Source organism: Tyto alba, unplaced genomic scaffold, assembly GCF_018691265.1.
Source record: "Tyto alba isolate M040663 unplaced genomic scaffold, T.alba_DEE_v4.0 Super-Scaffold_2, whole genome shotgun sequence".
NCBI classification, from domain to species: Eukaryota; Metazoa; Chordata; class Aves; order Strigiformes; family Tytonidae; genus Tyto; species Tyto alba.
Window position 1 is genome coordinate 51486251 of NW_024881282.1, and position 16352 is coordinate 51502602.

Consider the following 16352-nt stretch of genomic DNA (forward strand, 5'->3'; position numbering starts at 1 on the left):
CCATATTTTCCATGTCATCATAGACAGTCCTATCCATAAAAGAATTTCTTGAGATTTGGTGACTTACTAGGGCTTGGGTGACTGAGGACTAGGGTAGATTTATTTGTGATCAATATAATTTGGGCTCAAAAGAACCAAAAAACTAATGAGTCTTCTGTAGAATTTGTCACTCTCACTCCCAGAAAATGAATGGAAGCTCTACCTACACTATTAAAATGCCATTATAAAAAAAGAGGGGCTTTTTTAATCACCAGGTTGGGCAAAAAGTTGTGTCCATGTACTATACAATGTGCTGTAAGGAATTTTAAGCACATATTCCTGTGTCATTCTTAACTGTGCAGTATAGTATGGAAGTGGCGTGGCAAGAAAACAAATATGTGCTCTAGAAAAGAATTTAAAAATAGTATGTCTTCTAAGGTGAATTATTTTCCACCTGGTTTCAGTATTAGCTGGTATGATGTAAAGAATATCAGAAGCACCAGAGATTTCAAAATTCAAAGCAACCAAATCTATTTGCTAACAACAGACTTTTTTAAAAGTTGGATGCTGCTGGGATCTCTTTCAACACAGGTAGGGTTGCTGCCTTGCCCCAGTTACCTTTTTCCTTATCATTACTCCCACTCTTCAGAGTGGGAAAAGCAGCGATCCATTTCTCAGGCAGGTGAAGCCTGTGCTGAGACACCTGAAGCCTGGGGGATTTGTCCAGGTGGTAACATCTTCTGCCAGTTCCTAGTTCAAAAGCAGGATTTATGTTGCCATTTCCTTCAGTAATAAACCAAGGAACTGCAATTCCCTGTCGTACATGTGGTGGTTCTCATATTCCTTCAGTGATTGCTGCTATAGAAATAAATGGGTATGTACCAAACTGCATGTGCACGAACAGTTGCTTTAACACTGGTGTATTTTAGTCAAGGAGGACAAACACACTGGGGTGTGTCGCAGCCATGCATAATAATTAGTGCTGTAAAAGTGTTAAAAAATAATGGTTTGTAAGTGTGGCATTTCAGTGGTAAACCAGGATGGACTATGGGTTTCTCTGCTTCCTTAGGCGGGGCTGTGCCTGGTATGCTGCGTAGTCTGTAGAGCAGTTGGGGCTGGAGCAAGGAGACTGGCAAGACCATGTTGCTCTGAAACAGGTCCTACCTGACGGTTTGGATCTTTCTTTCAACATAGTTCAACTTAAAAAACAAGCCACCTTTAAGGAAAGAATTTTAATCATAAAAATGGGTAGAGTCTATCCACCCATAGTCCCCTGATATTAGATCTCTATCATGTGGTTAGAAAAATGTTTTAAAAACAGGGGTGCTGCAGTAAAGTGTTATGGTGCAGGTGCAGTTGGAGCTAACCTTAATCTTTTAACTGGCTGCTGCTGGGGCTTCTTGAGTAAGCCCTTCAGCAGCTGAGCAGGGTGCTGACCCAGCCATGCCAGAAGCAATAGTCAGCAAACTTAAGGGGTATGTCTACAGAACCAGCAGTCACACCCCTTTCTATGGTGCTGATCCGTGCCCTGACACATGCATGCTGTTTCACTTGGGGCTTCCCCCGAGGATCACAGAAAGCCTTTCCTGCAGACTCCCTTTGGGGCACACAAGGAAACAGACAGCTGAAAGTGTACGGGGAAACTTAATGTCTAACTGTATCCCTAGACATGGGAGAAAGGGGTTTCCTTTGCCTTTTTTTTTTTTTTTACCCCTCATCTGAGCTACAGCAAAACAATGCACCTGGGCATCAGCCCTGGGATATTGCAATCAAAACTAAATATTTGTCATGTCTTCTCAAAGCCCCAGAACACATAAAGGCTGTCCCCTGCCCTCTATACCTTCACGTTGGACTAGAGGCAGGTTAAGGTGTCTGTCCTTGACTTTGCTGCCAGCAACCTACTTCCACTGTGTCTAGATCCTTTATTTGAAGCTCTAAAGTAAAAATAAATGTGTTGTAACTTTTCTCCAAAGGTACAGCTGACCTCTAGTAACAGGGCAAAACTTGGCTAGGCAGCAGATGCCTTCCAAGGGCTTGATCAAAACTTGAGCTATGCTTTCCCAGAAACAAAAACTTTCCCTTTCCCTCACCTCAAACACCTCCAGATGTGCTTTTTCAAGAAATGTAGGGTACTCTGGACCAAGACAAAAAAGACAAAATCACCTTTCTCACCCCACCAAAACAGAGTGGTAATAAATGCACTCTTCTTCCACTGGGAAATGATCAAAGTACCAATTTTGTGATAGAAATTAGCTGAATTGTTTAATGTACTAAGTACTCAGGTACAACACTATCTATACAAGGTATCCTATAAAATAGGGTTAGTTTTTATGAAATACTGTATATGTAAGTAACTCTGACTTTTAAGCGCAAAGAATGTAATCTCTGAAAAACTGGTCATCTTCCATTCTTTATAAATACTGTCCTTTTCCACCACCTTCTCTTGTTGATTTTCTTTATCTTTTTCCCCTTCCTGTTCCTGCTTTTCTAGCCTTTCTTTTCTGGCTGTCTTTTTGTCAGGCTCTCAAGAAAAGTATGGTAGGAGCGGAGGCACTTTCCCAGCTTTTCCAGAGAGCAGTCCAGTCTTGTCTGTAGTTCAGCTCTCTCTGTGGTAGGGCTGTTCTTGCTGCTTGTGAGGCTGTTAGCCTTATCTCTCATGCCCAGGGCCATGATTTGGCTGACTTCTCTCTCCTCCTTTTTCTCCTGCTCCCCTTGCTTCCCAAGAGGTCTATCACCCAGAGCTGGAGCTGAGTTGCCTGTGCAAGACAGGTTCTGTTGCATCCCTTCTTAAATTTCACAGAGTAAATGTATCAAACCCACAGACCAGTCTTTTTTTCATGTTCTCAGGTGCTGTTTTAGAAGCTATTGGTAATGAAGGAAATTGGGTAGCCCTTTCCCCCCGTCATCAAAGCCCACTTGCTATAGTGTCTTGAAAAAGAGCCACTTACTGGCACAGTATGTGCATTTGTGTAATGCAGCTTCCCCTAGCAGATGACTGATGGTGGTCTGCAGGAGACCAGCATGAGCTGACAGGCAAGGGATAGAAAATTTAGGAACAAATTTGCTGGGGGACAGGGTGGGAAGAGATCCTCCCTTCTCCCTGTACCGACAGCATGGCAAAACTGCTTTAGTATCAGCTTAGAGACCATGGCTGCCTTCAAGAATGACACTTAAAACGGTATGATCCGCAACTTAGCGGAGTCCTGTTTAGTGCTACATTGATTGTTTGCTTCTCCTGCAATTGCCAGCTAACCAGCAAGACATGGTTTGCTTCTAACCTGAACAGCAGTTACACTCAGCCCTCCTTGTCCCATCGTGTACCAACCCAGATCCTGCTGGATGGTGTTTGTGTTTGTTTACCTTAACACCCAGAGCAAGATTTGCCACTTAAAATGCACCAGTGTGAAAATTCAACAAGATCTTAGTGCAGCAACAAGATCTCAGCAAATAGCTGTGAAGAAATACTCCTTTTCCCCTGCCTGATTTCACCTACCTTTCACCTCAGCCTGTACCACTCTGAAAGCAAGGAGATGTTTATCTGCAACACCAGGTTCATCCAGTAATGCCACTCCACGTTCCTCACTTAAAAAAAAAAAAAATTAATTCTCTGCAATATTTCCACTTTGGTGATGTAAGACTCATTCTAAAAGATACTGAGATGCTGTAGGTCTGAATTAGAGCCTGTGGTGATTTACCAGGCTTTGTTCTTGGAGATGAAGTAGAGATAAATTATCTCCAGAGCACATCTACTTGCAAGTCTTGCTTTGTTCCTATCTCAGCCAGGGCTTAGGAGCCATACAGCACCCCTGAGGTGTGGGTGACAGTGCTATAGACGGTGCTCCTGGAAAGTATGGTCTGGTGAACACTGTACTAGTGGTTTCTGCGGTAGAAGGGGATTGGAGCTGGAACTTACCACTGTTTTGCCTGAAATCTGACAAAGTAGACTGAGGGGAGATGTCCTGCCAGCTTTCACGACCTTCATGAACAAAAATACGTATTTAACTTTTTCTCTACCACTCCCTTGCCTTGATCTAAAGCCTGCATCGAAATGTCCTTCCATCTCTTTTTGTAGGGATTTATATATATACCTGTTTGGTTTCCCCAGTGCCTGTGTTCACGGCATTAAAATAAAGCAGTGTGACAGATTATAACAGAGGTGTCTACAGGGCCTTTCTTGATCCTGTATTAAAGTTGACTTCCCATAGAAGGGGAACAACAAGATCAAATCCTGCTCTGTAGCACCCTGGAAAACGTGGAAGGTGTCTCCTTCCTTTTTTTCTGAGCCATGGCTGCCACGCGGTGATGCAGAGCACCGAGGCTGACATGCAGGGCCCAGGGGCCCTGAGGCATCAGCACAGAGCTGGCTCTGCAGCACAACTGAGATAACGCAGCGGTGCCTTTCCAAGCCCACGTGATCTGTACCAGGCAGCCTCCGCAGTTTTAGTTTTTGATAAGGTTATGCCTTAGCCATGCAGGATTTAAGCAATGCAGCTGACACAGTCAGTTTCCCATTACAGAGAAAGCTCTGGTTGATCTGGGTTTAAAACCCTTGTGAAAACCTTCCAGTGACTCATCTATTAGATGACTTTAAATATATTTAAGGGAGAGCATAAAACAAAACAGCGTTAACCAGAACGCTTTTGTATGTCTGTGTAATCCAGTAAGAAAAACCTGAAAGTGCAAAGTGCTGGGTCTTTGATTTATTTATTTATTTTTCTTCCTTCCATAGCAGACTTAAAATAAAATCTGTGCTTCTTTATACAGACTGTCGGGCGAGAAGTCCTGCTCCATTTGATAGACTTCCTGGTGACCAGCTACAGACGTGACCCAGTTATTACCCGCTTACTCAATAACACCCGGATTCATATCATGCCAACAATGAATCCCGATGGATTTGAAGCTACAAAAGTGCCTGATTGTTATTACACACGAGGAAGGTAAGGGTGGCTTAGGAGGGTGGGAGTAGGTAAAGGAAATGGGTGGGGAGTAATAATCGGAGATAGCCAAGAGACTGAATCATACTTGATGGTGAGGATAGCCTAGAGGATGTGTTAGGGCTAATTTTGGCCCGTGCTGCTCTAAAGACACACTGTTACAGCACAGAGTTTTTGGAAGTCTGAGTCAGACTGGTGTTTATATGTGGTGCGGCTAGAGAAAATTGGTCAGAAGGGTGTAATGACCTAACCTTTTAGGCAGGAGACCCAGATTGCAAATAGAAGCACAATTACCTATTTAGACCTTTAGGGTGCTACAAAAAAAAGAAGGAAAACTCTGCCCATAGGGATCTATTTCAGTTGGAGAACTCCGTAACCCTTCTTCATGAGAAAAAGGTGTGTCTAAGCTTGTTGAATGGACTTCTAGAAGTGTGTTTAAAGATCATGTTGAACGATGATCTAGTAAGAGGGAGGAGTTACGCAAGCAGGGCTGGCTGTACCAGGTGCTGTACGAATAGTAGTGCTAGGAAGAAAACTTATGCAGAAGGAGATCTAACCTAAGGTTACATCCTGTGCTGTAACTATTGCACAGACCAGAAAGGGGAGGAAGACTTTAACAAGCTAGAAGAGGGAAGAGGAGGAGGGAGTGAGAGAATGGGAAGAAATGCCAAAGGGACAAAGTTGGGAGGTGTAGTAAAAGCAAACTCATGAGCTGGAAGTTCTCCTGGATCACTGGCCACGGCAACATTGGACACAAGCAAAAAGGTAGTTTGGTCCACTAGGTGACTGGTGTAGGCACTCCTTTTTATTAGGAAAGAAATTCATTCCCCAGCAGGACTTCCATGGAGGGTGGTATTATTTTATCCCCTCTCTGTTAAATACACAGAGTTTAACTAACTGAGTTTAAAAATTAATACAGCTGACTCTAAATGCCCCTTCGACTGCTGTACCGACCTGTCTGAGTGAAAAAGGAAGAAAGCATTTGCACGGGCTGGACCTGCAGGTACAGGGAGAAGATAACACATCTTGTGTTTGAGTCAGATTTTTTTGCTCTACATCCAGAGTGACAGCGGTGCAAGGGACCTGGGCACCCAGTAGTTACCTTGGTCTTCTACACAAGTGGGAAGAACACATTCAGAAGGACAACATCTCCCTTATCTGGCTTAGGCTTTTCTAGTTCACATGTGTGTGGGTGCGCGCATGCTATAGGCACGTTAAATATTATTCACTGATTCCTCCTGAAATACAATAGAGTTGTTTTATTATGTCCTATGAAAATTCCAGTGCTGCCAGAAAGCAAACTAAAGTCCATCACCTTAATGCTTGACGGTATTTGCAATGGTCACCTTGCCTGTTTCCTGAAGACAATAGCATGCAGCAGATCCAAAGTACTGGGAGGCTGGCGACGTGGAAGTGACCGTAGGCAAAACAGTAATGGGAATGTCTTCTCTCTTTCTAAGGTTCAATAAGAATGGAGAAGATCTGAACAGGAATTTTCCTGATGCCTTTGAAAATAACAATGCCAGCATTCAGCCAGAGACTCAAGCGATAATGAACTGGATAAAAAACGAAACGTTTGTTCTTTCAGCAAACTTGCATGGGGGTGCGCTGGTTGCCAGTTACACCTTTGATAATGGTAACTCAGGTAAGCTCGTAACAAACTCTCCTCTCCACAGCTGATTTGATTTAGGAACGTTAGCTGTACCAAAGCAAAATTTAGAAGAATTTCTGCAAGGATTTTGCAGCTTCTGAGCTGGGATGGGCAGACTTTGGTATGCCCTATCAGAATTCACTGCCTGCTGCGGCTGTCTGGGAGGTGTTTATCCTGTCGGTAAGCCAGCACTGTCCATTTTACCAATAATGAGAGTTACCTGATGGCTGTCTTTATTCTGCAGTTACTGGCTCTCTGAAAGGCTACAGCAAGTCTCCAGATGATGATGTCTTTATTCATCTGGCAAAAACTTACTCTTTCAACCATGCCAGCATGTACAAAGGGACTGGGTGTGACAGCAGACAAACCTTTCCGGAAGGCATTACCAATGGGTATTCTTGGTACCAGTTAGAAGGTAAGAATGTCACTTTTTTTTTTTCGGCTGCTTCAGATGATATGTTTTCACTTTCTCCTGCCATCTTTGATGATGAGAGGGCTGTGATTTTGCTCAGAGTAGAGGGTCGCTGAGGGGAGTAAAGCCTTTACGCGGATTCTCTGAACAGGACCTGGGTGTTACACACACATGCACGCACTGGCGTGGCACCAAAGTCTTGTCCTTTCTGAAAGAAAACTGGTCTTTTGTTCATATATCACCCTTTTTCTTAATGCTTGCTCACAGAAATAAATTTTTTCATTACTGCTTGTGTAGCCAAATAGAATAAGGGTCCTGTGTACTGTGGCACCACGTGTTGCTTTCACAGTCTGAATCCAGAACCTTTTAAGGCTCTCAGGATGGCTTTGGGCCTGGCAAACTCCTATGCCAGCTTGTGAATTTATCTGCCCCTATTTAGTTGGGAGTGCTTAAATGAATTTAAGTCAAAGACCCACCATTCCTCAGCCATAATAGTCATCATTCCTGAAATGGCACTGTGCTTTAGGAAACAACGCTCTACATGTAACTTAGAGCAACGATGTTGGTTTTCCACAGGAGGCAGTAAATACAGGTGTGGCATTGAGAAATAATTTATCCAATTTACTTTTCTTAGAGGTGTGATGCAAGTACCAAGGATTTTAACTCTCCTGTTTTTCTTCTAGCTTGAACTTGATGCTTCTTGCAGCTGAACAGTTTGTTTTATTTCACTTTTAAGGTGGAATGCAAGATTACAACTATGTCTGGGGACAATGTTTTGAAATTACATTGGAGCTGTCATGCTGTAAATACCCTCCAGCAGACCAGCTGGAAAAGTTCTGGAGAGACAACAAGGCTGCTCTGATCGAATACATAAAACAAGTGCACCTGGGTGGGTATCCGAGTGGGGAAAGGAGCTAAAGCTGAGGCCAGGTGGGTGGGCAAAGTCAGAACTTTTCGGGAGCCTGGGTCAGTGCCAAAGCTCACAGGTGAGGAGCTCTGGAGTGAAGGTGGGAGCTGTCGCTTCTGAATAGCAAGTGCTACAAGGGCAGGGATGAGTAAGGGAGGAGAAACGTGTCCCCCCCTCAGGGAGTCTGCTTTCCCGAGCAGCCCCGGGGTGGTCGCTTGTATCAGAGGTCTCTAAACGCGTGCACGCAATGCTTCATGGCTCTTTCCTGCTTGGATTTTTGTAAGGCTTTTCCCAGTGTCATCTTGACTTCACAGCTGGAAGAGAGCTGCTGCTGAGTGAAGCAGTGGTACTTTACAATGAGTTAAAGGGTTTGCACGAATCTGTTGCTTATCTTGTGTTTTGTTGGCCAGAATGTCTGACTGCTGTTTTATCTTTGCTTAATGTCAGTGCTGCCTTGAAGGTGGTGTGTGAGAATTTAGGGCAACTACGTGATAAGCAGACATTGTTGGCATTCTGCCATTGGGAAGTACTAGGTAAGAGGCTGACTTATTTACAAAAAAAAAAAAAAAAAAAAAAAAGGCAAAAACCCTCCCAAAGCAGTACTGAAGATTGAAGCCCTTCAGTAAAAGACACGTACAATAAGTATATATGATGTTTTCATCAAATGAGATTTAGAAGCAGAGATTGCAGGTGCTGCTTTCTAACTTAATGCGAGGGTAAACTATTAACAACATCAAAGGATTTTATATTTTAATTCCCTTCAGTAAGATCGAAGTGACTAGTGATGGTATTAGATTTACTTGAAATCAGTGAAATAGCCTTTGAGTGCATCCAGCAACAAGTAGTCTGACTTCCCCAGCGGAAGCTCCCCACAGTTACAGGTGCTGATCCTCCTCTCCCCTCCCCTCTTCATAGGTGTCAAGGGTCAGGTTACTGATAAGAAGGGGAATCCGATTCCCAACGCCATTGTGGAAGCCAAAGGACGGCCCCACATCTGCCCCTACAGGACAAATGAACACGGGGAGTACTTTCTTCTCCTCTTGCCTGGGACGTATGTGATCAATGTAAGTGCGCGGCCGTACCGAGCTACTGTTTCAAATTGCATTGAGTTCCTGAGCGCAGTGCGACTGCATCCTTATAGACCAATGAGGTGAACTTGCTCGAGTCATCTGCGGGAGCTGTAAAGGCTCTTTAGCGTATTTAAAAGAAAATATCTTAAAAGACGAGTCAGCAGAAAGGAAACTTTTTCATAGAGTAAGACCTTGAGTCCCCAGGACATCTAGAGATAAGCCATTCATCTGACCTGGGTGGTGGAGCCAGCTGGGGTGAGTGTCTGGACCACGGTGACAGTAGCTTGAGGGGTTTGAAACCAAGCGCAGCGCCCTGGAAGGGTGAGGAGGCGTCGGCTGGGATACCCGTCGCCCGGGGAAGCGACGGGCTGACAGCCCATGGGGGACAGTTAGCTCCTCGGGTGGGAACGGCCTCTCGGCAGAGGTTGTCAGGAGCTGGGGTCAGAGCAGCTGTGCAGCCCAGGCTCTGCCCCCTGCCAGCCAAGGGCTTCTGCTTCAGCCCAACGGTAGGATTCCATCTCCTGTAGAGCCTGTGGTGCCCCCTCATTATAAATAAATATTCTATTACTGTTTCTGTTGCATTTGGGGGGGGGGGGGGGGAGGGTTAGTCTTATTGCTAGAACATGAAAACTACTCTTTTCTCATTTTCTCAAACAAGTTTAGAACGCCGTTTCCTATACACTGAAAGGGTAAATAAGCACATCAGCTGCGAAACAATCCTTGTCTAAACTCAACATCTCAAACCCAGTCAGAAAACTTTCCTGTTTGCTCCTAGGCTACTGTACCGGGATTTAAATCGGTGCTGAAGACAGTGGAAATACCTGACAATACTGGTAACTTCAGTGCTTTGAAACACGACTTTTCTTTCTCAGAGGTCTCGATCAGATCAAAAGCTGCTTCATGTCCCAAAACTCCCCTTTACCAAGACCTTGAACAGGCTTCAGCTGCAGTAAAGCCAACTCTACATATCTTGGCTTTAATGACTGTTATGCTTGTAATTTTCAAATAAAGTCAGGAATGACATGATGTGGCAAGGCAAAACCTTCTTCCACAAATGTGGCTGTTCAGACAAGGAGTTGTATATGCAAAAGAATGTATGTGTTTATCAACCAAATTCTCAGATTTACAATGACGTTTATTGTATTTTGTAAAATACTGGCTTGACAATCAAATGTTTTACTTTAATTATAAAAGACTATCATATTTTTCTAAGCAAGTATTTTAGTCTAAAGAAATTATGTGGAAACAACTGTAGAATTTCGATGCAGAAAGTCCAAATAGATTCTGAAGAATTTGTCGAAGTTCCAAAAAAAAGTCTAGGATTGTATTGCAGATGTTTCGTGTTGAACCAACAGCTCACGTGCCACACAACTGCAATTAGCTCAAACCTAATTTCTCATAATAAAACCACTGCTGTAAATGAGGAACGGCATTTTTACATGTTTGTTCTTACCTGGACAGTCGAGGCTGCTTCGGGCTGAAATAAAGAGGAGTAAGAGAGACCCGTTGTCAGGCAAGAAGATGGCAATGAAGCGTCAGTATGTGCTGAAGGGCCCCGGCGCTGGAAGCCGGATGGTCATCTGTGCCTCCAGGCACGAGAGAAACTCCGATCCCTGGTGTTCCCCCAGACAGAGCTGTTGAAAACAGTGTGGAAAGGGTCACTGACAGCTTTACGCTGCTGTTACTGTCCATTTTCTGCTGCATTCGGTACGGAGCAGAGCCTCGGCCCCCTCAGACTTTTCTATCCCCTGACGAGCTTCAGCAGTGGCTTTCGGGTGTTTGTGCCACAGCCCCGGGCCTCGCTGTCTGCGCCCGTGCCGGGAGCTGGCGGGTGCGCTCGGCGAGGCCCAAACCCGATCCTGGTGCCGAGGCCCTGGCGAGGCTGCAGGGCAGGCAGGATGAGCAGATTCCTTTTGCTTGGCCCACTGCAAGTCATCTTCAGGGCCCTTTGAAGCCGCCCGATAAACACAACATTTGTCAAGAAGAGCCGGTTAGTACTAGCTAGCTCTCTCCTGTGTTTATTTTAAAGCTCTAGCTGCCAGTAACTTTCTTAAGCAATTTCAAAAGTAACCAGAAGGGATTATCTTGGGAAACAGCAATCCCTTCCTGTAAATAAAAAAAAGTGCAGGAACGCAGTTAAGCTTTTGATGTCTTTAAACATACCACCTTTACTGGAAGGGTTCTCGTGCCCGTCCCACCGAGCCCCGCCGGCTGGGCTGGGGAGCCCGGGCGTTAGCTGTTAGGCTCTGTGCAGCAGATGAAGTTGTAAAATACACTTTAAAAACTGAAACAGCGATGCTGATTTGGAAGGAGGGCTGTGTGGGCAAGATACTGTTTTTTCAATGTTTGCATCACATCAGTTTGTATTTTCTACCTTTTCTCCCCCTCTTAACTGCTGCGGGTTGTTTACCAGTCAGAGGAGTAAATCATTATTTGCTGCTCCCACCACTGATCCTCGGTTCTGAATCTGTCACAGCAGGAAAATCCAGAGCCCCCTCGAGTTGAAAATCCCCCAAAGGCATGAAATCTGTGAGAAGCCAGCAGCCCAGCAGTTGAGTGAGGGCAGCAAGAGGCCCGGCACCGGCTCATGGGATTAAGATGGTGTAGGAAAAAAAAACAAGTAGCAGAATTGCTAACAATCAAGTAATTGATGTGAAAAAAAGAGCACCAGAGAGTATAAAAACAAATCTTTATTTAAAGCTTTTAAATGCAACATAGGATTTAGTTTCCTCAGAAAAGGAAAAACTGAAAACCAAAAGACAAATGCAGTATGTGTGAAAATTATTTTAAGTAGAATCTCTGTGCAATTTGAGCAGACATGTGGTAGCAGGTGTGCTAGGTACCTAGGCGGTATACCCCATGACAAGTTCTTCATCTAGGAGCAGTGGCAAAATTGCATAGTTAAAGTTCACCATAAACCAGTCCGTGCAGTAGTCATTCCAGCTACGTGTAGCCATACAACAAGGTAAGACTCTGCTTTTAGAAAAGCTCTCTGGTGTTTTAGGTATTACGTAATGGTCATGTTGGAGGCCATTAATTTAGCTCAAGAACAAGAACTGAACTTCAAAACCACGCTCTTAAGGGACCACAACACCTTTTCAGTATCACCAACAAATTTTACACATAGAATATATACATATACACACATACACTACTGAGGCATTCACTTGAAGCTTTCAGTGCAGCTGTGCTAAATTACAAAAAAAAAAAAAGCACACATTAGTTAAAAGCAACATTTTTTCATGTTTAATAAGTGCACTCCGTTGTTAAAAGATACCGTAAGCGGGGGTTTTGGGTGGGGGGGTGTGTCCGTGTACATTTTTTGCTTTACATTGCTTGTGTAACCCTTTAAATGACAAACATCTCCGGAGGAGACTCGGACCGGGGTGGGGATGAGCAGGGCAGGGCCAGGCAGGGGGGTGGGTAATGCCCCCCGAGCAGCGGGCGCAGGGGGGCCGGGCGCCGCCACAGTGCCCGGCCCTGCCCAGGCCCAGGGCTGCACACAAAACGTCGGCCCCCCCGGGGTAACTGCTGCCCCCGCCGTGCCGTGTGGGGGGCAAGTTCGTGGGCTGAATAAATCAACTGCTTTACAACCATCAATGCTACTTCTCAAGTTACACCCTGACACAAGAGCAGCTTTAGATGAAGAATTATTAATAATATAATTCTATTAATCCTGTTTATTCATTTTGGTCTATTTAGATTCATTATGCTTTTAATAATTTAATCTCGCTTTTGTGAGAACACCATTTTCTGAGACAATTACTCTTGTTGATGTGGAATTGTTTTTCCCCATACCAGGCTTTAAGGGGAAAAGATCAGCCTCAAGTCTTGCATGTGACTTTATACCCACACAGACATTTCAGAGACAGTGACATTTCAACAAATTTACGGCAAACAGAACTCAACGATAAAACCTGGGCCGCGCTGCCAGAATAAGTGTATTCCTTTTCATCACCTAAAATTTTGTAGCGCTTTTACCCTTTCTAAATCAACCCCCTAACTGAAGCGGCAGCCACGGCCCAGCACCCGCCTCCTCCCGTGAGCTCGTTAGTACCACTAAAACAACATTCACGGGGTGCTGCTCCACAAAAAGCCTCGCTTTTGTTCGATATAATCAGTGAGGCAGCTACTTCTGTTTCAGCTGTGCAAGTTTTTTAAAGGACAAAAGCAGCAGACTTCATAACTAATACATCTTAAATGAAGACTCAGCATTAAAGCTTCTCAAATATTTTAAGGCTTGTAGACTTTTTGAGAGATGTCAGACACCAAAATGAAGCAATTTTGCCATCTGCCTCAAGGGCTTCACTTTGCACTTTCACTTCCTAGGGTAAAGAGTTGAATTTCAATACTAATAAGCAGCTACATAGTGAAAAAGCCTCACTTAATCAAAAAGTGGGTTTATTGTACTTTTTCATAAAGAATAAACGCGACTTCTCGTAGCATTTGTACGTAACTACTGTCTACCTGAAGTGCACAAAGGAACAGACTGAGGCCATTATTGAAAACGAAGCCGTCCCTCAGCTGCTTGCCTGTTGCACTGGGAGATGCAGAAGCATTCCAAAGGAGAACAACCACCATCACAATATTTTCACTCTGCTAATGTTACCCCAGCCTCTACCTCCGGTTAATAAACGCTGTTCAGGTTCAACGTAGAAGTTGTTTTAAGGGAAGGAAAAAGAGAACAAAGCCATAAATCTTCCTATACCCCTCTTAATCTGCATATAGTCTGAGCATTTAATGCTACAACTTCTTAAATACTATTGTTGTGACCGTGATTTACTAATTACGCATATTTATTTATCTACACACGTACCAACAGACTAACTCAATAAATTAAATCTCAAAACACTACCTGTAAGCACCAGAATATTTACAAACTGCAATAAATTAAAGACTAAGGTATGTAGGGTGCCGCATGTGGATTTCAAACGCCTCCCCAAGTAAGAACAATCGTCAGCTTCTGGGCTAAAATGCTGCCGCCTTCAGTGCCGCTGCCCAAAGCCGGAAGGAACGGGGTGGTGACAGACACCTGCCTGGGCCCCCCAGGGCCGAGGCAGACCCGGAGCTTTCAGCTTTTTTGGGCTGCAGAGCCGTCCTGGCCTGCCAGCCGCCCCCAGGGGAGCCGGAGCGGACAGGACAGCGGTGCTCATCGCTCCTGGTAGAAAGGTGGGCTTGGGGGGGGGGGGGGGGTGTTGCAGAAAACCCCCCAAACAAATAACCCCAACCCTCAGGTTTTACTGGAAGTTATTAAGAATAATGTTAAGCCAGAAAAACGTCATTCAAAATAAAGATTCAGGCTGACACAAGCACTTTGGCCGCAGAGGCAGAAATGAAAGTTACCCACGTCCTCAGCACCCTGTGGGGTGGGGGGCAGCCCCAGGGCTGTTCTCCACAGCGGAAGACGGGCTAGGGAAGTACAACTTCAGATCATAAAAGAGAAAATTCATTATGCTGTACGCTCTCAGTTCATCTTTTGCTAAAACAGGAAGTGTTACTGGGAGATGAAATCCCAAAGCTGAGTGTTTGTGAACAGCAAGGATCAAGGATCATCGCTCTGACCATATGTGCCTTTTTGAGAGCTGAAATGTTTCTGTTGCTGGTTTGTTTTTTTTTTGTTTTTTTTTTTTTTCTCCTTTTTAAATGAGCAGATCACTTAAGGGTACTGACTGGAAGAGAATGCCAGGAGTGGGATGGCACAATCTGTCCCAGCAGGAACAGCTGCTCCCCCCCCCCCAACTGCAGTTCCACAGCCACCCCCGGGGACTGGAGCGAAAAGCATCACACTGAAAAAGGGTGAGACACAGGAGACAATGCAACGGACAGAGCTTCTTAAGGAGGGTCCCTGGGTTATCAGTGCTTCTCCTGCACACACACATCTACAGTTCTCTCTCAGCTGCAGATATGAGCGCTGTTTGGTTCCGACCTGCAGGTGCAATGGAAGAGCCTCCACAAGCTTCACTGCACTTACCAAGTCAAAAATTAAAAAAAATAAATAGGAAGCAGTGTGAATTAAGGCAGGTAGCCATCTTGTTAGTTAATTTTTTCAAGTAGGGATGCTTCTATCTGCCCAAAGGACTTCTCTACCTCAGGCTGAAGGATTCTCAAATCCCATGAAAGGTTCCTCCTGACCAAAGAACTTCAAGAACTTCCAGGTACCTACTGTCACTTCACAAACCGCAAGGGCCAGGAAATTTGCAAGCCAGGAGTTGAAACACATACAGCCAGGGCTTTGTTTAGTTACCATCAATTATGGTAAAACTTCAGCAATACCAGGATCTTTTAGTAGTATTTTTCAAACATTGGCTCAAATGTACAAACAAAAGGTGGCTGATGCCAGTAATTCAGTCTTTACCTATGAAGATATTTTTTTACGGGCCAGTAACAACCAAGGGTTTACCGAGTCTCTCCCGTACGGTGTCACGGCCCTTCCCTACGTACTTCCTTGTATTCCAGACATCTGCAGCCCTGGTTTACAGAACTATTTCAGCTCTAACATGGAGGTAATTCTAGCAGTGAGAGTCTTTGTGCTAACACACAGGCAGCATCAGTTTTACACTGGTGGTGGTAAGGAAGCTGCTTAGCCTTGGCCGGCGGGACAGTAACACAGCACAAATCCTGCCCTGAGGCCACATCCCCGCTCTCGGCATTCCCTGACCACTTTTTTACCATTTGCTACTGGGCAGATGATCAGCAACTACCTGTAAAATTAAAAGGTGCTAAAAACATCCACTTGTAATCTCGTTTTCCAGTGGAATAAATACAACTCACTGGTACAGAAACTCTCCATCTGAAAAACAGCTCAGGTGAGTAATCCAGCTGTATCCTGAAGGTACCTGAGCTTACAAAAACACACTCATGAACACACCACAGACCGGAGTCAGTGACTAGACTCCATAATAAAGGAACTGTTAAGTTTCACAAAGTTTTTGACAAAGCAGAGCGAGGAGACAAGAGCTAAAAATCAATAAAGGACAGGTTCCATGAGACCAATTTTGAGTTGGCCAAACACCTTGCAACAGATTTTCAGAATTCTTGCAATAGAGTGCAAGTTGGAAAGACTTAAATTTAAGGAATTTAAATAAAGTCTATGTCAACTAGAACTACACAGCTTATTTGTTGCTGTTGGATGGAGTTGAACATTTTTTTCTTACTATTTTTGTCCAAGCAAATGTAGTGATTGAGCTGCATGCTGAACTAAGGTCAAAAACAAGTGCAGAAAAAGAACACAACTGTCCCCTGATATTGCCTGACTTGATATTACATAGCATCTCCTTCCTTTATCTTGCCTGTTGAAGTCTTGTGTCACGCTGCTAAAATAATAATCAGGATCGTACAGACCTCCAAACCCACAGAGCATCTTAAAAGCTAGCTTCTCAGGACTTGGATTGATCACTTC

General features: G+C 44.4%; 1 protein-coding gene across 1 annotated transcript in view; it reads left to right on the forward strand.

Annotated features, from left to right (window-relative positions):
* The window catches only part of CPM (carboxypeptidase M), a 33534-nt gene extending 23158 nt beyond the window's left edge, over positions 1–10376 (forward strand). The window contains exons 4-9 of the mRNA XM_042793384.1: positions 4744–4916; positions 6374–6558; positions 6809–6979; positions 7713–7865; positions 8799–8947; positions 9729–10376. Coding sequence (XP_042649318.1) covers positions 4744–4916; positions 6374–6558; positions 6809–6979; positions 7713–7865; positions 8799–8947; positions 9729–9962 — 1065 coding nt within the window. The 3' untranslated portion in view covers positions 9963–10376. The remainder of the gene's footprint in view (positions 1–4743; positions 4917–6373; positions 6559–6808; positions 6980–7712; positions 7866–8798; positions 8948–9728) is intronic.
* Positions 10377–16352: the final 5976 nt, after the last annotated feature.